This window comes from Myodes glareolus, chromosome 13 (genome assembly GCF_982192425.1).
Source record: "Myodes glareolus chromosome 13, mMyoGla1.1, whole genome shotgun sequence".
NCBI lineage: Eukaryota > Metazoa > Chordata > Mammalia > Rodentia > Cricetidae > Myodes > Myodes glareolus.
In genome coordinates, this window is record NC_142038.1 from 668,190 (window position 1) to 691,996 (window position 23,807).

At 36.0% G+C, this 23,807-nt stretch overlaps 1 protein-coding gene across 2 annotated transcripts in view; it reads left to right on the forward strand.

The window, feature by feature from the left end:
• Window positions 1-16,081, forward strand: part of Dok6 (docking protein 6) — a 367,856-nt gene extending 351,775 nt beyond the window's left edge. For both annotated transcript variants that reach the window (XM_085676334.2, XM_048419471.3), the window contains one exon: window positions 7,104-16,081. In XM_085676334.2, coding sequence (XP_085532460.1) covers window positions 7,104-7,243 — 140 coding nt within the window. In that variant the 3' untranslated portion in view covers window positions 7,244-16,081. The remainder of the gene's footprint in view (window positions 1-7,103) is intronic.
• Window positions 16,082-23,807: the final 7,726 nt, after the last annotated feature.

A 23,807-nucleotide genomic window follows, 5' to 3' on the forward strand; every position in this document is an offset into this window, starting at 1 on the left:
GTAGGCCTTATTTAGTTTATCTACATGCAAAATGAATATATATATATATATATATATACACACACACACACACACACATATATATAATTGTGTAAGTCAGTTGTTCATTGCTGTAATGCAATACCTGACAAAGGAATTAACAGAAGGAGGGATTATTTGTGTGTGGTTTAAAAGATTTCAGCATGTAATCAACTGTCTTCATTGTTTTTAGGCATAATTCAAGGCAGCAATATCATAGCAAAAACCATAATGAAGGAAGGGGACTCAATTTTCAACAGTATAAAGCAGAAAATAGTGACCAGGGACAAGGTATATTCTTCAAAGACATAGCCATAGTCCAGTGACCTACTTCCTTTTCTTAGGTGTTGTGGGAATTCCTTCAGCCAATAGCCTTTAGATACCAGTCCATTTGGGCATGGTCGGAGGTACTATAAATGCGGGTGAAAAACATGCATGGCCCCTCTTTTGCTGAATTTGGTTCCCAGATTCAAGCACCTACATAGAACCTTGGAGCTCTACCCTTACTGTGAGTTTTAGCTTCAAACAAATAAACCTTTATTATACTTCATTCTGGGCGATGGTGGACCTTTTTAATACACCTACATTTTGGCGCCCAACATGACCTGAGCCCTTCCCATGTGGCTGAGCAGTCATTCTTAGGATCACTTCCCAAGAGCCAATTAGATTATTAAATCAACAACAAGCTCAGTCATTGATGAAGTTAGCATCTTTAATTTTAGAATGCTGATTTCATCAGTGACTGAACCACTTCTCAAAAACACCAACAGCTTGGGACCCAGGATTTGGCACAGTAGATTTTTCAGAGACAACTGATATCTCTCTCATCAAACAGTTAGCCAGAAAAAGAGTACCAAAAGAATTTTATAGAAACAATTTAGTTAGAATTGGGAGTTGTTTGGTTCTAAAGAAGGTAGTCCCTTAATATGGAATCTGCAAGCTGGAAACTCAGGGAAACCAGGAACATAATTCAATGAAAATCTGAAAGTCTGAGAACCAAGAATTCCATGTCCAAAATATAGGAAATATGGACATTTCATCTAGAGAGAGAATTTACCTTCATTCTCCCTTTAACTTCATATAGAAGAACTAGATGATAACCGACCAACCACATTGATGAGAATCTCCTTTACATAACCTGAGTACCTTATAGAACACCTACACTATATTGGAAAACAGTTATTTTACCACCGATCTGAGTGTTCCTCAATCCTGTGAGGATGACAAATAATATGAATGATATATAATCTCTCCTCAAGTTGATAGAATGATTTTTTTGCTTGGCTTCTCTCTTTTTTTTTTCTTTTTTTCTTTTTTTTGGTTTTTCAAGACAAGGTCTCTTTGTCTCTGTGTGAAAAGCCCTAGCTGTCCTGGAACTAGTTTTGTAGATTAGACTGACCCTGAATTCACAGAGATCTTCCTGCCTCTGCCTCTCAAATGCTGGGATCAATGATGTGTGCCACCATTGCCTGTTTAATAGGATGATTTTAAGCATAGCATGGAATTTGTACTCAATGGGCAGCAGTTTTTGTAAATTTCTTCTAAACCATTCTTTTTACAGATTAAACCAATTATCATTTTCACCTAATATGCTAAGTCTTTATGCACCCCAAAGTTTATTCCAGATCATAAAACTACACCCACAAATCTCCATAGGAATTTCAGAAATACTCTAAGAGACCACAAAGATCAAGCCCAAGTTAACACTGGTTTCAATTTCAACTACTAAAAACTGAGTAAAAGTCAAATACAGTTTGTAGAAGAAATGTTGGCAATGAATTTCAGCATATCTATGTATAATTAATCCCTGGTGGTTAATTATTAAAGTATGTTGGAACTGTTGGTTGTATCTAACTCTAGTGTGGTTTTAACTTTCACTTAGATTTAAGATTAACAGTCAAGTATTAAACATAACATAAAACCCTCCTTTGGTCACAAGACACTGAGGTAAGTCCACTCAGAGAACCTAGCTCTGAGCCACCATTTTTCCTTCCATCGTCTTCTCTCCTCACCATGTTCAGGTGCATGGGTGCAGCCTCCTCACTCTTCTGGCTGCTAGTGGCTAGAAGGTATTTGATAACCACCACCTCTCCTGAATATCCAGCCTAGAATTTTATAAATGCTTTTACCCCATGTTTTCTTTCTCACCAGAAAACTTCCCCAACTCATTTATTATACTATTAAATCTTATGTTGTTTTATTACTTAAAGTAACAACATCCCTTCAGCTCCTGTAGATTCTAACAAATCTTTTAAGCATAAACTTTTAAATGTCTGTATCAAGGCCACTTCCTTTTGTCAATGAGTGTCCAAGAGCTTTATGTTTGGGAATCCTTCTGACTTTTGTGAAAACAATTTCCTTTGGAATCTACGTTGAAATTAGAGTTGGTTAATAAAAGTAGAAAATCATATGTCAAACATGTTGGGAGAGTTCAGCAAAAACTGCTGATAACACACTTTTGGTTACTGGCAGAGGAGAGCATCACGTTTGTCTTCTTCCTTTCCTCTCCTCAGCTTCTCTTCGTAATAATCCTGGCTCCAGCACTCCAGCTTGGCTGCCATTTTCTACTGCATTTGCACTCTTTCCACTTCATTGCTAGCTTGGGCATTTGGGGATCCAGCAGGGAAGCTTCCTTTTAAAGTGTGCATTCATTGTGTCTTTATTGTTATGTGATGTTCTTCAGTTCCCGGAATAATGTTGTCAGAATAAAGCAAATGCACTAAATGACTCTATACCAAACTTATAATCTTCCTTCTAGAGTGAAACTAAGCAGATTAGGTTTGGTAGGTGCACATACAATTACCATGTCAGAAGATATTTGAACCCACTGGGTAAATATAGTCATCAACACCTTAGAAACATGGAACATTTGAACAAAAATATTATTTTCTAGTAAAGCAGACATGACTACTAAAGCTAGAATGAAAATAAAAATTCAAGAGGATTTTTAAAATAGACATAATTGTTACCAGATCTGTTGCTTTTAATTTGCAGCACTGTGCAGATGTTCTTAGTGTGTGACCAGCTGGGGGAAAACTGACAAAGTGCTTCACTAGACTCCTGGTTACTAGGATGAGCATGTCTTTTCCACTGAGCTTTTAATTTAAGCCTCACAGTTATGGTTTTTTTTTTCTTTTTTTTTTTTTTTTTTGCTTTCATCAACACCGCCTAAGGGCATGATTCCAACGAATGCTGAAAAAGGGCCTAATTATTTTATTTCTCTCTTTGTTCATATTTATTGTCTTTATCAAACAGCCTTCATATATTCAGTTCTGATTGAGGTATGTTATTTTGTTGATTAGCATAATCTTGGAACTCTCTGAAGTAAAGAAAATTTGAAGTAAAAGAAAGTCATAAACTAATTTCCAATTAAACCAGAAATGATTCACAGAGTAGGGGAAAAAACACACTGGTGACCTCGAAAGAGAATAACACTCAAAACATATCATAGTAAGAGGCAGCACTTTAAGATGGTGAGGGAATGTAGATGCTGAGCAGAGAATGGCAAGAGTGTGAGCCCATCTGCGAAGAAAAAAGAAAGAAAACTAGCATTGAGCACATACCTTCAGTTTCTGCTGGCTTTCACCAATCACATGTGTCAATCTGTTTATTTCCATAATACCTATGGAGAATGCCCTCCCCATATGGGACAATGAGGTCCCAAAAGTACAGCAAAGTTCAATTCGTCTCTGAAGTCCTTTGTAGAGGTGAGAAGTGCACTGTTCACACTGTGAAGGGGAAGCAGTTTGGAGAGCTGGTCTGACATGTGTAGCTTTCCTACCTACCTCTCCTCTGGTTCTGCCTAGCATTAGTGAAGCAAACCATGTACTTGGTACTGGTAGTATGCTCTTCTTGCCTAACCATCTTTCTCAAGACAGTTGATCAACTCTGTAAATCCAGGCCCTCCTCTACAGACATGTTGATTCCTGTAGACTTTTTAACTTGCACTTTGGTAAATATCCATTGTCTTATCTGCTTTTTATGGTCAATATTATACAATTAGAAGGAAAATACTTTGTTTATAGGAAAGTCTTTATTTTCAACTTAAGCCTTCACTTTCAGCCCAAGAGTGATATGAATTAAAGGTATGCATCTACTCTCTTCAGATTTTTTTTATATTTTAATAGAAGTTGCATTTAAACCAAATATAAGAGTGTATTCTTTTTAAAATATCTAATTTATTTTTAATTATATGCATATGTGGGAACGGGGGCCAGTATGTGTCCTTCAGTACAATTGACATGTTGGAAACCTGAAGAGGTCATCAGGTCCTCTGGAACTGAAGTCACAGCAGTTTTTAGTTCCCTGGCATGAGTTCTAGGAACAGAACTTGGGTCCCATGCAAGAGCAGTATATACTCTTAACCACAGAACATTTCTCTAGGCCCAAGAGCATATTCTTAATATACAAGACTTTCCAGCTGCTATATGCTGATAAACACAATGTTCCTAGTTAAAAGAACTATGAATTCTCATTAGTCAATGGTAAGATAAAAAGGCAAAAACATCACAAAAAAATAGTACACTTTACTACATCAGCTTAGTACCAATATCCTGGCAAGAAATAGCACCTCCTTTCAGGCCTTCACTAACTGTTCTAACTTTTAGGACACACCTACTGTCTCAGATGCCTTCTTATGTATTGATTTACTTAGTGCTCATACAATCAATAGAAAGTGTGTTCTTCCCCCTGGGACAGTGAGACTCATGAAGACTACCACAGAACCACATTTGTTTTTTATTGGATGGCTGTATTTGGCACAAGCTAGCTCACTGACTTAATGTTTAAAGCCACAATGTAAGTTAACTCTCTTTGTTACCATCATCTGATTTCAGATCAAGAAACCAAGAAATCCAGAGCTAAGTTATATCTCTCAAAGTTAACAGCAGACAAAAAAGAAGCTGAGGCAACATGTTGAGTGGTGTTGCCTCTTCTGCTATCTCAATCCTTTGACACTCCCTTAACTTTGATCCTCTCCTTTAAGTTCTCTCTTTCCCTTTCCATAACCACTCACTAACATCTCCTGAATGGCCTTCATCAACCACCGGTCTCAGACTTCTCCCAGCTTTTCTTGTTTCTCTGCTTCGTTTTCATGATTCCTTTTTTATATTATCAGATGTAGTAGGAGGCCGCTTGTTTGCTTCGGGCTGCCCAGACTCAAAATAACCACACAAAAACTCTTTGAATTAAATTAAATCACTGCTTGGCCTATTAGCTCAAGCTTCTTATTGACTAGCTCTTACATCTTAATTTACCCCATTTCTATTAATCTGTACTACTACCTCTCCCAAAGCATGAACACACTAAGGGAGGAAAATAGGAGCACAGGACTTTGTAAGTGCCAACATTCAGCTTTCAGACCATTTTAGTAGCTATCGATACATTTCAACCTAGTGTATAACACCATAGCATAGACTCAGATATAGGAAGAACTGTAGAAGCAAAAGGTTCAAAAAGCTCGAGTGTACCTGATATAAGAGACACCCCAAGAAGGACCTGAAAGATGTTCCAGTCTTCCTCCTCCAAGCTATACAAGCAACTAGTCTCTAGTTCTTCCCAATCCCTGGTCAGCAGGAGAATAAGACCAGCAAATTTAGAACAATTTCTTGCTAGAAAGCAAGATTTCTATCTCACATCTTTTTTTTTTTTTAAGATTTAGACTGTTTTACCGATTTTAATTAGCCTTTAATTACCCAGTTCCTATGGGTTTTCTCCCTGGATCTCAAGCTTTCCACACTGCAAGGATATTTTGGGAGTCATCAAGCACGTGGCAGTGAAACTGGCTTTGAGCCTATGACATTGCAAAGGACAGGGCCACAAAGGGGCTATGACAATGGATGCCCCATGTTTCTATGTTAATAGATAGTGTTCTCTGAATTCTTCTCCCAAGAGATCAGCTAAAGCACAAGTCAAATTACCTGCATTTCATCTCTTGGGTACAGTATAAACTCTGAAAGGGCAGCACATACAGGATCTATTTTTCTTCTGTCTCACTCAATGCTTCTTTTCCATCATCAGGTACAAGCCACCCTCAAGCACAAAGAATACTGGATATAGAAAGAGTGAGACAACTATAGGAGAAAGTCTTTCTAAAGCATATATATGTATACATATTTCTCTTTGAACATTGTGAACATCCTGACATATTTTAAGCAATCACTTGTGCTTCAGTTGACATTGAAAAACTTTTTTATCATAAGGTATCAGCTAAGCAGACAATTTTATGTGCAGAATTTTCTTGGGGTATATTTTGTGAAAGAGTCAACTCTTATATCACTTTTGCTAGCATTGAAGCAGATTACCTTGGTAAACCAAGATATTCATCAGTTACAGGGACTCACAAAGTTCCTGGGAGAAACTAATATCCCTGATCTATTACTGTAAAATCTTTTTGGTAATTGGTTATTACTGATGAGGGTAAAATCCCAAGTGTCTGTTCCCAGATGCTTTAAAGAAAGCATTCCATTAGCTTTCTTTCTTTCTTTCTTCTTCCTTTCTTTCTTTTTTGTTTTTAAAAATTGAATATAAGATATAAGGGAAGGTAAGCTTTCTGTCAGAAGTACCTTTCTAGGGTAAGGATTTCTGCTCTTATTTCAAAGGTTGAGAAAGGGAATGTTTAGAGTCCTAAATATTAGCCTAGCTCTCTGGATGTCCATAATTCTAGAAAATATGTAGTTGGGAAAAATGTTGATCCTGAATATGTTCTTAACTCATCAAAGATCAAGAAAATAAAGCCTGACATGGTGACACAGACTGTAATTAAAGCTAATTCGGAGACTGAAGGAGGAGGATCAGAACTTCCTAATCTGCCTTGGCAGCTTACTAAGACTCAGTCCCATAAAGAATAAAAAGAGAGCTGGGTTAAATACTTTGATCAGCTTATGAGAAGTCCTATATTTAATTTCCGGTATTGGGCTAAAGAAAAAGAATCTGGATACCAAAGCCTAGATTTTTGCCATCCTTCTTAAAAGCTTGATGTAGAAGGTCTGAAGTCTTTGGATAGACTTATTTGTGCTGTTTTCTTCAGATACTGTTTCCTTATTCTGATGTGTTTCTTAGTACAGCTTTTCTTTTCTATTCTCCAGGTCATGGGTTTGGCTCATCAAAGATGTCCAGGGCACAGACATTTCCAAGTTATGCTGCAGAACAGAGTGAAGAGGCTCAGCCACCATTGTCTCGGTCCAGCAGTTATGGATTCAGCTATAGCTCCAGCCTCATTCAGTGACATACAGAGGCCACCACTGACCAGCAAAACAGTCTGCCCTGGACCTGCCATGGGGTCATTTCGCCCTGTGTATCCTGGAAGATCAATTGCTGTACAAATTAACATTGGTAGGGCGTAGTCCCAACTGAAAGGTTAAAAACTGAAGTTCTGCTTCCTTGATTCAGTGGTTAAGTCCTTTATTTATTGAATTTCTATGGGGGAAATCTATGTTTTACAAAAAAATCCAATAATATGAACACTCATTTCAATACAACAAATTCTTTGTGTCTGACAGTAGCAGAAGCCTTGGCACTGGGAAATTTGCCCACTCTAGTTTGTGCCTGGTTGGGGTCACCAAAATTTGTCTTTCAGACTGTTTGCTCCTGTTTCGACACAGGGCCTGTCTTTAAACATAATAATGACCCACTCTAAGCTCTGTGGCTTTTTCAATTTTGACAGAAACAAATCATGTAATCTTTACTCATGGTATCATAACTCTCCATGTAAAGAAGTCCAGTGACAATTAAGGGGGTGTTAAATTAGAATATTCTATTCAGAAGGACCCTGTAGCTCGAGTGTGTGTGGATGTGGGGGGTTGTATGTCTGTGTCTCTATGTATGTAGGAAATTACTATAACCATCTACAGATTAGGGTATATCAAATGTGCTCAATGTGACAGGATATGCTCACTTAAATTATTTAAAACTAATTTGTCACATTAAAATTAAAACTATGTTGAATAACTATTTTTAAATTAGTGCTGTTAGAATATGAAAAAGGTCCCCTGTTAGAAAATGAAAAAGGTTCCCTACTAACAACAGTATCTCTGAAGCCCACTCTGGTCTTATGAGGATTATGATCAGAAACACAAGAAGGAAGCACTTTGGAAACAAGATTACCATCCCAGCTGCCCTGCATGTCCATTACACTGTCTGTCTGGTTGATGTTGCCTTGTTGTTGACTGTTTCTTCCATCTGAGCTACTTGAGAAATTGGTGTAATCTCCAACTCTAAAATGTTTGAGAAAGACACAAAGCTACACTGAAAATGAACTCAGCTGTTTGTAGTTAAAAGAAGAACAAATGATACATGAAAGTAGATGTTTTAAGTTTCACAGAGGAATTTTTGCATGGGTCGTTGGGGTCTTGGCATCTGCTATGGAAACAGAACTTACATGACTTGAATTTTTTTTGCCCTGAACTTGATTGGTTGGGATGAAAAGAGAAAATGTTTGGCTTGCAAATTTTTTTCAGTTCTACCACCTGACAATGTCCAAGTTTAAAGGGAAATGGAAAATTCCTCTCTAAAAGAGAAAGTTTGGCTTGTTCAGGTCAACATAGACATATTTTGAGCATAATTTAGTGAGTGAAAATATAAATTACTCTGTGAGACTCACCTGGTGTCACTTGCCTAAACCAGATATCAATTAAGGAATCCAGATCATATTCCTGAACACAAGGTCAAGGTCAAGCAAGAGGAAAACCTGTTTTTTTCTTTGATAGCAAAATGTTCTACCAAACTTAGTCTACTGAAAGGGTACCTTTTTGCTGATCCTTGTTAAGATTTCATTCATCCTGAGTCAGGCAGTAGTGGTTCATGCCTTTAATCCCTGTACTTGGGAGGCAAAGGCAGGAGAATACAAGAGCTAATTCCAGGACAAGCTCCAAGGCTACAGAGAAACCCTATCTCAAAAAACCAAAAAAAAAAAAAAAAAAAAACCCGATCCATAATTTGCAAGCAGATTGACAACTCCTTTCAGTGAATTACTACTGAGTCTACTGAGTAAGGTGGTTATGCATTCCTTCTTGATAAATGTGCACTTACTGCAACTACCTACACTCCCCAAATCACTCAGATAGGTATGAAAACCTCATAAAGATACCAATCATAAGAGTTAATGTTGCCGTGAAAAGTAATTATTATCGTAAGCCTTCAGGGATGAAAAGAAAATTACCCAAACACTACACTGTTAATATTGCTGACACAGCAGAAAAGCAAATGACTGGGTCCTTCTGAGGGGAGAGAAGGGAGCCTTCCCTGAAATCCAACTTTTCAGGGTTAATGCCTCTAAGTTTCTTTAACACACGGCATCTTCTATAGACATGCCATTAGTAAATATATCAGAGCAACTCTGAGCTGAGATTCTTAGAGCACAGTTCCTGGTGTGGCCATCGGAGCAAGCCTTGCCCTGGCTCACTGAGTCGAGCTGTTGCTTAGAGACCACAAGTTTCTTCAAGGGACTTATGGGGAAAGGCCCTAAGGGGTCTTGATTCACATCTCAGCTTTAGCAATGTGCCAGAAGCACAGATAGCAAGTCCGGTGGGATTCTGCTAATTATGAGTCTGCTCTTGTGTTTCTGTGGTGGGTGACAATTACCCGCACAAAGTAGCTTCAACATTTGGTTACTAACAATGAGTATCAATGAGAAGGAACTGAAAATCATGCATAAGTTTAGATCATTTTTTTTCTGAAAATAAAGTCACAAAAAAAAGTGTGTGAGAGAGGTACCTTCTTAGGCTTTAACATAATCTCACCATATTGAGAACGATACTGTAAAAATATTTCATGATACATTTTTAGGAGCTTTATTCTAGCATAATCCTCTGAGTATATTTAAAACTTTTAGCTAAGTCAAAACTGCTAAGAAAGCAGCAAGAGAATTTATAGTACCCTAATATTCTTAACATGAAGCAGTGCTCATTGCAATAAAAGAGACAAACAGATGAACCTATAAAAACCAAAGATGGAAAGATATTTTTGACAGTCTCCTGGAGCCTCATAAAAGCACTTCCTCCACAGTTATTAGAATGGCTATGGGCATGTGTTAGCCCACCAGAGCCTGTAGGTTCTTGATTGAAGACGCCTCTATACTTTGCAAACTATTCTCCCTTCAGAAATTGTATTATAACCTAAATGTACTTGTGACTTTCTTATTGTGAGGGAGAGACTGCTATGCACCAAAGAAATCTTTTGACCACTTTTGAGTGTGACTCAGATGGACTTCCACTCAGATTTATACAGAGCGAAAAGAAGGTTACTATACCTATACCAAGTTGTTAGAGACCAGTGATGAGGAAGGCTGACAGGCATGAGAAAGTCTCTTCTAGGGGCAACCCAAACCTGAAGGTATACACGTTTCACTTAAATATTTTATGAGAGTTGGTTTTTCTACCCTAGTGTTTTTCTTCTGATAATATGCATACAACCTGTAACACATACCTACCATTGTGTTAAATATGCAGAGTAAACAACCTTGGTCCACTATTTTACAATTCTGGTGGCATGGGGGTTGGTACAAAACCACATTTTTCACTAAGTGACTAAAGAAAAAATAGGCAATCAGTGATAATATACTTAGACCAGTTGGAAATAGTTTTGAATCAATAGCTTCTGGCCACTGCCATAATTTGAAATTAATAAAATATAAAATAGATATCTAGAGTGATCTTTTGCTGGTTCAGAATTAAACCATTGTTTCATATATTAGGTAATATGTTGTTTGATAGAGCATGTGAAAAGAAGAGAAGCATATTTATTAGGAAAAAAACCTTTCTTTGTTCTAGTGTCTAGACTACTAGTTCCAGTGTGTAGTTCTTTTGACTTCACTGGGATATTTTGTTTGAAAATCATTCATCCTCCTTATAAAATGACCAGCCGTTCATCTCTCATCTAACATAGAAGCAGTGGGGTAATCAGTACTTTTACACTATTAGCTGTAGACTTTACAATCCTATTTATTGCATGTGGTATCCTTGTAGTGGATATTAAAAATACATCATGAAGATCGATGTCTAACCCTCATTCTCTGACCAAGATCTCACAAAATGTTGCTTTGAAGAAAGCATGAGTAATTTGTTTCTTTGATTACTGGAACTACTTACAAAATAGCCATTAGTGCTACAGTGAAAACAAGCTAAGGAAACTACATTATTGTAAAAATTGTAGTCCAGTCTTGACTATTCTAACACACCACTATAAATGGGCAATATTCTTTCAGTGGTTCTAAGGTTTAGGCCTTTAATTTTTCATGTCTTATAAAGTACAAATATAATGTTAATGACTGCTTCAAATCTATTAACGTGTCTATCAAAATAGTGCAGTGACAACTTATTTTTTTACAATTATTAGTTATATAATCTTTGGATGATCATCTTCTCAAAAACAGACCCAGAAAAGTGTCATTTGAGTATGTACTCATATTTTTTAAAGTGATATACTATACAAATTAATGTCAAGACTATGAAATTTATAATGTATTCATAGGCTGTGAAATTTATTAAAATTCCCCATGGAAGAAATAAAGTCAAAGGGAAATGATCAATCAATAGGATAATTTGAGCAAAATGATAAAGAATCCACTGTCACAACCTGCATAACTCTTGAACAGTACTTTTCCAAGATTCTGACTTCATACTTTGTGGATGAAGGATTTTGCCTTCTACACTGCTTGCTATTCATCTAGTATTATGTGCAAGTCAAAAATATACAGTCACATATATCTTGACATAAGCATCTTGACAGTACCAACTGCTGCTTTCAGTTTGTGAAAAACTTAACACAAAAGAAGCTGTGTAAGCTACGGTTTTAGCAATGCAGGAATTGCTTTCTATAAGTAATCTCTTTGGAATTTCACCATATTGCTGTGTTATCAATGAGAATAGCTGGCTGCTCAGTGTGTGATGAGAAACACATATCACCATATCTGCATACTCTGTAAATGAATTAGAAAGATCCTTTATGAGTGTGTATCTACCACAAGCCCACATTTTCTTATTCAACAATATGAACCTTGAAACTTTTCTACAATCATTCTCAAAGAAAAAGGCTTAAATAGTTGAACAAGTTTTGTGCAAAAATCTTGAGAAACCAGGCTTTTTTTTTTTTGATAGGCTGAAACAGTAGCAGCAATGTAAAGGTCATACAGAGTGAAGGATTCGCTTTATGTTCCCCTGGAAGAAAACTGAAACCTGTGGGTGTTGTAATTTGTTCAGAGGCAATAAACAGCTGGGGACGCTTTTCTCCTGTTTCAGACCCCATGAATGCTCCCTGGCTCCACCCATCTCTCAGCAGAATGTGGAGAAAACTGGAGAATAGCATGTGGCCTCAGAATACTTAAGCCCTTGTATCTTGAAATGCTTGCCTTTCTTTTTTACGTTTTTCTTCCTTTTGCAGAAAGCTTCTTAGTGTGCAATTTTCTGCATTGATTGCTATAAGCTTTTCCATTTATAGATTGTCATCAAGTACTTTATTATCTCAAATAATAAGCAAAGTATTAAGGAGACTTTTTGTTGCTTTTTGATTACTTTTTGTCATGTTGTTTCTCCCCACTAACAGCTCTATGGTAACCATGATTACTAGTTGGGGGTTTTTTATCCCTCCAGAGGACGTTATGGTTCCATTGTCAATGAGTTTGTCACAATTGTGTTAGATAGAGATGACATTAGGGCTACTTTCTTTCATGGAAACCTCACAATTTCAATTCTCAAAAATTTAAAAGAATAGAATTTTTAATATCCATCAAGTTTTTCCTTATGAACTTAAGTAGTCAATTATATAAATTATTTGAAATTTAGATGAGAAAGGAAAAACAGTTTCAGATACTGTCCCCAAGCTTAATGTAGTATGATCTTGTAAATATTTGTAAAGGAAAAATTCACTTGTAATAAAAATATCCCCTGTAGCAATTTCACATATATAATAAGTTGTAATTTTAAATTATTTTCTTGGCCAACATCACTAATCTGAAGTGTTCATGCTGATTATCAGAAAAAATAATTTATTTTAAAAAATGTTATCGCTTTCTGAACAAATTTTAGTGGATAATACAGATAACTTAAATATCTGTCTCTCTCCGGATGGTTTTAGACTGAGCACATAAAATCAACTCTCTCTATAGACAGAATAATTATCACTAGAGTAACCTACCAAGCTGTCAGCAGTGGTGCAGTGGTTGAAATTCTATCACTGAAGTCATTTAAGGTAACTATAATCTCAAAAGAATAAGGTATTTGAATTTTATAAACACAAATTCAAAGAAAAAAATTATTTAATTTTAAGCTACTGCAGAATCACTCTAAAAAAGAACCATGTTGAGAAATTCATACTTATTAAAGATCACTGACTATATGATAAACTAACAAGATGGCAAAGTAAACAACACAGTGATATTAGTACTTTCATGTTAAACATAAATCAGAAATGAAAATGATAACCAGTCAAATCCCTATCCATAAATCTATTGCATAGCTCAATAAACAATGCTTGATATGAACAAAAAGTATATATAGAGAGAAGTGGATTAATGGCTAGATGGGAGAAACGGAACTCCACATTAGAGATGAGCTATATGATGTAGTTTGATTTTTGCTATTTCTTAGACACTGTTATTTTAGCTGTAAGAGGTAGAGCATGAACCACACACCAGCAAACCTGTCTGTTTCTGAACATGAAGGCCAGTCAGTGTCGTCTTCAACGCAGGGGACAAAAGACCATGGCTTCCTTGTTCCTTCCTCTGCACCCCAACCAACGCACATGCTCAAATTCGCAGATACACTCTTGACTTTTGAATTTTGACCCACTCTCTCTGTTCTCTGTGGGCACTTACCATTTTAAAGAATCATTTGTTATAAAATACTTATCCCTTTGGACCTCAAAAATATACTAAATTGTACATTATATTTCTGTTTCTTGTAAATCTTTATTTAACTAATTTGTATATACTTTCTAAAGTCTTCTACTGTTGATTTGTTGTTATAAAGAGATAGCATTTTTGTTGTTGATCAAATTTAATGATTATGAAAATTTTGGTAAAATTAATTAACAGGACATTAATCCATGATTAAGAAATAAAACACCCACCACAAATTTACTTCAATTGGAAAACATGAGTTACCAAGTCTTATTCTTAGTTATAATCTATTCCAAATAAATAGTCTATGGACATCTGGACTTTAAAAGCTAGTTGAAACTCAATTGTTGAATAAAATGTAAAGTAAAACACTGTACATGGAGAGTATATATGAGTTTTTAAGCATAAAAAATGTTATAATAAGGCAATAATAAAATTAAGAACTTCAGTTGTTTTTAAGTTAGTGTGTGTGGGTTTTGCCCTTCACTAAAAGTACATAGTTGGAGAATTTGTTTTTCCTAATTTATTATTTTATACATATTTCAGTCATTAAGAGATATACCTAGTCTACTGTTATTGAGTTTGTATAATTCCAAGAAATTCACAAGAGGTATTGATACAAAGAGGATAACATAGTTGCACAACTTTAAATTTTGCTTCATTACTTTAAAAAGGGTAAAACATCTGATACATTATTTTTCACCACAACTCTGCATGAATGAAATTTTGAACTAATTCAATGGCTTTACCCACAATTTATTTGACTTTCTTGGCACTATAATAGTTATTTCCGTTCATGTTTGTCATGTGATGAATGTAACTTTGTAATTAACCAGAATTCTGACAATCATATCTTGCTAACCTTTAAAATGTTAACTTCTTTCATCGCTTATGAGCTTGTGGTTTTCAAAATAAAGTTAAAGAGACGTCTTTATTATTTGTAAGGTTACTGAGATTTATTATCTATTTCCAGTATTTCCCTAACCTTATATTACAATAGAGTTAGAATTCTATTGGGTTGAATTTGTGTTGAAGAAATCATGGAACATTAGTATTAACAATGTCAATACAATCAATATATTTATTGTATTTATTGTAATTCACTGATTACAAGTGAAAAGACACCCAGAAAGTATAATTGACTTAAACAATGTGATGTAATTAGATTTTGGGTTTTCTTCTATCTTTCTGCTCACTCATTGAGGGTAATGAAAATTAATTAAAATGAATATTTGGCAACAAGTTTGGACATCAAAATTAAAATTCACATGATGCTAACTGTCCTGCGGTGAGATGATCCATGATTTCATTTGGTAATTTTCTCTTCATGATACAACAGTCTTTGTCATTTGAATGTAGCACTATCTAGATACACATTTACTGTGCCTGTTTCTCAAACTTGGTGGTTAAATATTAACTGAGCCCTTATACTTAGTTTCTTAATGATTATTTCCCCTTCTAAAGAATGCATGTCACTAAAGAAAGATTTTCAGTCCTGGAGAAACCAAACTGAATTGCATATCCTGATCACACAGTCAACTAGTGCTAAAGTTCCCTTTATGAGGAACTATAGCTACACAAGCTTGTGAAAAAACAATTTAAAAAATGTCTATGGTCATTTGATGCTACACGGTTTGAAAAAACTGCTTAAGAGTGGAGTGATGATGACAACACCCATTTTTTTCTAAACAGCGAATAAAACACAATTGATTCTGAACCAATTTTTGTGCCGTTTTCATAAGGAATTAATGATGTAAATTTGCTGGGGTTTTTACCCCTTTGTCACAATTAAGATCATGGAGACTATTTATTTTTGCTGGGAAAAGTATCTTTATGAAGAGTATAATGGTTTATGTAAGCTTAGAGCTGACATCTAAGACAATATTTAATGAATACATGCCACAGGGCACAGCCCCAAAGCAACTATTCTACTATTTTTGTAACATACAAACAAACTAGCTATGTCTGTTTCCAAGTTACTCAAAAATATGTTAAACAAATTGATCTAATTTTGGTATCCATATGATGACCTATTAAAATAAATGTTTGAGCAAGAACTGGCTAGAATATCTAACATTCAATGAAAATGTGAATTGTCCTATTATTTAGGCATTAGAATATCTGGTTGTTCATTGATGCTGAGAATGATCTCCAAGTCTAGCCAATCACTAAATGCTTATTGAGTTCTTGCTACCTCCAAAATACAAATAAAGGACATGCAATATCTTCGGATTTTTGTTCTTTCCTCCTTTCAATTCTTTTTGATATGTTTCAATATTAGGGATTGGTTCTGACAGCAAAGTGGTACTTAGATCACAAAATGACTAGAAATAAGAAAATAAGGAAAAGCAAGAGGTCATCCTGATCAGATTCCTCCTCCCCATTCCTCCCTGTCCTCCTTTTCCTCCCACTACTCTTCCCCTTCTTCCTATCCTTTCTTTCTCCTCCTCCCACTCCCCTACTTCTTTCTCCCCCTTACTCTCCTCTTTCTTCTTCCTCCTACTCCTTTTTTCTTCATTCTTCATTTTCTTTACCTCTGCCTCTTCTCTTTCACTGAGCTGACTGCTTTTTTCAGTCTCAGACAATTGTCAGAAATCAACAGCAAATAATATCACATAATCATCTCTCACTATTGGAACTATAATTGATACATATTTTTAAATCTTCAACTTTGCCTTTGACAAAATCTCAAATGTGCTCGTGAAGAGTTTCTATCATGCGTCAGTCTCTAGATATGTGTCAATTACAGAGGCCTACTCTATATATCAAAATTCCACAGAATACATGTAAACTCTAGTTATAAGTTAATCAATTGGAAAAATAGTTGTTTTAAACTCCAACCTCACAAGTCTCGAATCTTCTCTGAGTTAAAGTTCAAAAACACAGTGTGATGCCACTTTTCTGGAGCACATAACCTAGAGGTAAGGAGGTAAGTAGCTTAGGCTGGTCTTCTTCACTGAGTGCCCCTGGAGTACTGTTGGCTTTACACATTCCTTCTTTGTTCCAATATATAGAGTACTGTTGTTTTTGGGTAGACTGCCACCTACAAGGTTTGCAACTTTTTTAAAAAAACAAATCTAATTACATTTCAGAGAGTGAAGTATACTGCATTAAGACCATTACCTAGAAATAATCTATTTCACTCATTCTAAAGAAATCATCTCACTTTCAGTGCTGTAACAGAAAGAACAATGTTACATTGATGAATTTTTAATGTTTTACTAAGCTTTCTTCCTTGGTCCTTCTAGCCCATATCTGACCCAGTTTCTCAATAGTGGAAGGGAATTGTATTCTAAATCCAAAATTTCATGGATCATTAAGGAACTTATTTGGAAAATGTTAATAGTAGTAGGATATTTATATGTGTAGAATTTATAAACTGCATAAAAATATGTTGAATGTGAAAGAATGCCCATTGCTATTTTTGGTATGTTCTGACATTAAAGAGTGCTTGAAGGTATTTAAAAATGTAGGTGACATTATCATTGCATTGCATACAATATAAAATGTTTGCTTCATTTGTGAACAAAATATAACTCCACACTTCATGTAACATTGTCTTTCCTAACTCTCCTGAGGAAATATTAAAAGGCCTAGGTAGCTAAGAGATTCCATACCAATGAAATGGCATCTTATTGCTGTATTTATAGTGCATGAAGTAGGAATTGTAAGACTTACAGTATAATTTCTAGTACATCAGAACACTGCATACTCTCAAACACTTCAGATCATTGCTATTGAATAGTCAGTTAAAGATCATTCAGTATATTGGTATCTCTGATGATGTGTGATGATTACTAGCAATTGTAAGTAGAGAGTGTGCTTTCATTTTCTAGCCAATCACACAAAAACTATATTAATTAGAACACTGGTTGATGGCTCAGGTATATTTCTAGCTAGCTCTTACATCTTAAATTAACCCACTTTTATTATTTTATATTTTTCCATGAGGCTGATGGTTTACCAATAAGGTTCTGATGTCTTTCTCATTTGGCAGCTACAAGATATCTTCCTGACTCTTCCTTTTTTTCTCCTCTATCTCTGCTTGAATTTCATGCTTTTCGATATTCTTCCCTGTCATAGACAAAGCACTTTTTTTAATAACCAATGTAATAAAATATATTCACAGGATACAGGGGGGCATGTAGGAACTTCTCCACCAATAGTCTTAGATACCAACCCATTTTGTGTGTCATCTCAGGTATTATAAGTACAGATAAAAAGCATGTGCAGTCTCTTCTTTTTCTGATGGATTCAGTTCCCAGTTGCCAATGCACACAGACGACTGGGAGTTACTACCACAACAGAGAGCTGATCCCCAAATCAATACACCATTATTGTACTCCATTCTGAGTTATTGTGGAACTCTTTGATATGCCTACATATTTTGGCAATTTAAAAAGAAAAGTTCTCAAAATTTGGTGCCTCAGACTGACCTCCGTGATGAATCATCATGACTAATAGTTTATCTGCTCCAGTATTAGCTGATTGGGTAGACTTGACATATGATGTTTCTGAACCTTCACACAAAATATCTTTGTAACCTTTTGCTACTTTTGACTTTACAAAATTTTATGAATCTTAAAGGCGACTTAAGCATAATCAGGAAATCTGAGAAGTATGATTTAAATTAACTTTTAGATTTTCTGTCATATTTAATTTTATAGTTATTCTTTAAAATAACTGCATGCTCAGTTTGTATATACTCCAAAAGTTATGTCACTAAAATGATTTAAAGTGTAGCATATTAAAGAAAGTCAGATAGGACAAAAGCCAGTATCAGGTCTTTCTAGTGGAAGCATAAGAAAGTTAGGACAAGGCATGAAGTGAATACAGCATGCAAGTTAGGAAACAGTCCTAGGGATTTATATAAATTGATACAGTATTTGCTAATTGAGAGGAAAAAACCTTGAGTTTGATTCTCATCATTGCACAAAATAGTCATACATGTTGTTTACCTGAAATTCAAGCACTAAGGAAGTAGAGACAGGAGAATCAGAACTTCAGAGTTATCATTGTCTACATATTCAAATCTTGTCTGATATACATGATATCATGTCTCAAAAACAAAACAAAAACATAATAAAACCAAGCGGTAATAATAAAATCCCAAGGAAAGCTAAGAATTTGAAGGAATTTAGCACCTACAGCTATAACAGACTTCAAACACCATCGGATCCCCAGTTAGATTGGACCTAATCTACAAACCAGTAACCTGTTAACAAATAAGATGCATAGATATGAAGACTATATGTTATGGGATTTTTGAAACTTGACATGAAAAGAGTTAATTAGAACACATGTTAACCATGTGTATAAAGTTCTTAAAGTAAAACTTAAGCAGGGAGAATAGAAAAAAAAATATTAAGAACATTGTTTTTTACCGCTGAGTAAAACTCTAAAGTATATATGTTCCACACCTTCTTTAACCATTCTTCTATTGAGGGGCACTTAGGTTGTTTCCAGGTTCTGGCTATTACAAATAGTGCAGCTATGAACATAGTTGAATAAATGCTTTTCTGGTATGATAGGGCATCTCTTGGGTATATTCCCAAGAGTGGAATTGCTGGGTCCTGAGGGAGGTTGACTCCCAGTATCCTGAGAAACCGCCACACTGATTTCCAAAGTGGCTGCACAAATTTGCATTCCCACCAACAATGGATGAGTGTTCCCCTCATTCCACATCCTCTCCAGCATAGGCTATCATTGGTGTTTTTGAGTTTAGCTAATCTGACAGGTGCAAAATAGTATCTCATAGTTGTTTTGATTTGCATTTCCCTGATCGTTAAGGATGTTGAGCATGACCTTAAGTGTCTTTTGGCCATTCGAAGTTCTTCTGTTGTGAATTCTCTGTTCAGATCAGTACCCCCCATTTGTTAATTGGGTTAATTAGAGTTTTAGTGTCTAGTTTCTTGAGTTCTTTGTATATTTTGGAGATCAGACCTTTGTCTGATGAGGGGTTGGTGAAGATCTTCTCCCAGTCGGAAGGTAGCCTTTTTGTCTTAGTGACAGTGTCCTTTACTTTACAGAAGCTTCTCAGTTTCAGGAGGTCCCATTTATTCATTGCTGCTCTTATTGTCTGTGCTACTGGGGTTCTTCGTAGGAAGAGGTCTCCTGTGCCTATGTCTTGTAGACTACTTCCCACTTTCTCTTCTATCAGGTTCAAAGTGGTCAGGTTAATGTTGAGGTCTTTAATCCATTTGGACTTGATTTTTGTGCATGGTGAAAGATATGGATCTACTTTCATTCTTCTACAGGTTGACATCCAGTTATGCCAGCACCATTTGTTAAAGATGCTTTCCTTCTTCCATTGTATACCTTTTGCTCCCTTGTCGAAAATTAGGTGTTCATAGGTTTGTGGGTTAATACCCGGGTCTTCTATTCGATTCCATAGGTCGACTTCTCTGTTCTTATGCCAATACCAAGCTGTTTTCAATACTGTAGCTCTGTAATAGAGTTTGAAGTCAGGGATGGTTATACCTCCAGAAGTTCCTTATTGTATAAGATTGTTTTGGCTATCCTGGATTTTTTTTTCCAAACAAAAAATTGTTCTCTCAAGGTCTGTGAAGAATTTTGATGGGGATTGAATTGAATCTATAGATTGCTTTTGGTATAATTGATATCTTGAATTTTGCATGCAAATGGATGGACATAGATAACGCTTTACTGAGTGAGGTAACCCAGACCCATAAAGAGGAATATGGTATGTACTCACTCATAAGTGGATTCTAGCCATAATTAGCGCCTATTATTCGTGATCCTAGCGAAACCAAATAAGAAAGTGAACCTGAAGAAAATCATGTAGTTTTCCTCCTGGATATTGGAAGCAGACAAGAGTGCCAGGCAACATTGGGTGCATGGGGGCAGGAGTGGATGGAAGGTGAGAGGGTTAGAGAGAAGAGAGTAGGGGAGGATTGGGGAAAGCTTGGGGGATTGGGATGGGGGGAGGGAGGAAGGATGGATATGGGAGCAGGGAAGTATATATCTCAACTAAGGGAGCCATTTTAGGGTTTACAAGAGACTTGATTCTAGAGGGGTTCCCAGGTCCAAGGAGAGATCCCCAGATTGTTCCCTGGACAGCAGAGGAGAGGGTGCCTGAAATGTCCTTGGCCCATAACCATACTGATGAATATTTTGCATATCACCATGGAACCTTCATCTGGCGATGGATGGAGATAGAGACAGAGACCCACATTGGAACACTGGACTTGACTCCCTAGGTCCAAATGAGAAGCAGAAGGAGGGAGAACGTGAGCAAGGAAGGCAGGATCAGAGGGAACCTTCACCCGATGATGAATGGAGATTGAGACAGAGACCCACATTGGAGCACTGGACTGAGCCCCCAAGGTCCAAAGGAGGAGCAGAAGGAGGAAGAACATGAACAAGAAAGGCAGGACTGTGAGGAGTGCGTTCACCCACTGATACAAGGGGACTGATCTAATGAGAGTTCAACAAGGCCAGCTGGACTGGGACTGAACGAGCACGTGATCAAACCAGATTCTCTGAATGTGGCTGGCACGGGGACTGTCTGAGAAACCATTGATAATGGCACTGGGACTTGTTTCCTCTGCATGTTCTGGATTTTTGGGATCCTAGTCAGTTTGGATGCTCACCTTCCTAGACCTGGAGGGAGGGGGAAGGAACTTGAACTTTCCACAAGGCAGGAAACACTGACTGCTCTTAGGGCTGGAGAGGGAGGAGGAGAGGGAATGGAGGGGGGGAGGAGAGGGAGTGGGGGGAATGGGAGGGTATTGGGAGGAGGGGCGGAAGTGGAAACTTTTATAAATTAATAAAAAAGAAAAAATATTAAGAACAGTGGAATGATTTCAACAGGTGTAACACAGACATAATCTGCAGCTCTAAAAAATATGAGAAGAATGTAGTAACAGAATATTTGAAATAGCAGTATCTATGAACCTGCCAAATTTATGAAAAGACCTTAACAGAGAACCACTAAGTCTTATGTGAATACAATAAACACAGAGAAATGAAGATGGCAGAGGGACACAGAGAAAGAAGCACTTGGAGAGACAGAAAGAAAGCAGAACTAGAGAGAGGAGAAAGCAAAGGAAGAAAATAAGGAGGGAAAAAAGATAAAAGAGGCAAAGGTAAGGATGGAAAGGAACCTTGACCATCTCTGAAAGATAAACTCAGAATGAAAATAGAATTACATAGCTTCCAGTTGAAAGCATAGAACAGAAGAAAAAAGGTAAGATTTAAAAGAATCAAAGGACAAGTATAGTAATAGAAAATGACTATAAACATATAAATTAAGGAAATAAAGCACTTTCTCTTGAGTGATTTGAAAATACCAATTAGAAAACAAGATGGCTACTCTGTTTTTTAAAAGTCCAACTATACATTGCTTTAAGAAATTCTCTAAACACAAACATGCATCAACTTCAGTGTCAAGGGCCAATGAAAGGCATGCAATGCCAACATAAGTCAAAACCAACCAATCTGAACTTGGAGAATTATCAGAAATGAAAAAAATATTTAATGTGGAAGAGTCTTCTATTTTTCAAGAAACAAAATAGTCCTAAAAGTATAGTGCTTTACAAAGGACTAGCAGAATGTTTCAGGAAAAACTGATGAAATCACAAGAAAAATGGACAAACTCACTATGACAGCTGAAGACTTCAATATCTCTGTCACTAAGGAGATGGGAGATAAAAAGATTACTTTTATAACACTGTCCATCAATGCTATCATATGCACACTTACAAAACAATGCATCTAACAGCTTAATACACAATCCTCACAGAGAAACTGAAACATTCTTTAACATAGGCCATATCTGAGCCATAAAACAACACATTCAAAAGAATAAAATCATGTGAGTAATCATTTTCAATGTAGTAAAATTAAATTAGAAATCTGTACTGAAACACAGCAGGGAAAATTCCAAAAGATACATACTAAATATTAAATTTTTTAAAGCACAAAGAGTTTGAAAGTGAAACTTGAAAATATTTTTCGTTAAATTAGAATAACCAGAATTTATGAGATGTAGTGTAATTTATAGTATTTGGATGCCAATTTGGAAAAATGAAAATTAAAACACCAATCATATGACCAGAAAAAAACTAGAAAAAAGAGTAAGATCTAATCAACTTAAAGAAACTAAACAAAATAGCACAAAAAAGTGAAACTGAAAATGAAAAAAAAATAATAATTAAAAAAAGAAGTGATTCCAACTCTTTCCTTAAGGAGTAAAATATTTATGAGATATAACAAAATTAGGAAAATTTCACATATAGATATGTGTGTATGTATGTATGCATGTATGAATATGTGTGTATATAGGACAATATCATAAATGAAAGAAGGGCTATGGTTAATGATTTAATGTGTATTAAATGTGAAAAACAGAGAAGGGACAACTTTACATAAATATGTGTGACAACTTAGAAAAAGTTGATGAATTATTTGAGCAATACAAAGTGTATTCAAATAAATATAAGATAAACTAAATAGGCCTATATTGATGAAAGATGTAAATCTATACTGATAACATTCAGAAAGCTTCCATTCCATAATGGTAACAGAAGAAATAATACCAACTCTCATGCTTTCCAGAAAATAGAAGTCAAAGGAACCTGCTCTTATTCTATGAGGTCAGCACTGTCCTAATAGTAAAATTAGGTAAAATATTTCCAAAATAAGCCCATCTGGCTCTTCTAGAACTCCCCTGCCTACACTGTTAAGTAGAAAAGCTCCTTTCTATCCAGTAAACCCACCTAGAGAGACTTCCTTCCTCAGTCCTCCAGATCGATGTCCTCCTTCCCACCCAAAAATCTCCTGGCTCTTCCAGATACTTACTTATGCCAGTGAAGAACCCTATATTTTGCACTCCACAGGACTAATTATTTTTCCAGTACTTCCCACTCCTGCATGACTAGCTCGATCCTCTTCTTCTCATATCAAAGCCAACTCAAAACACTTCAGAACTTCACTC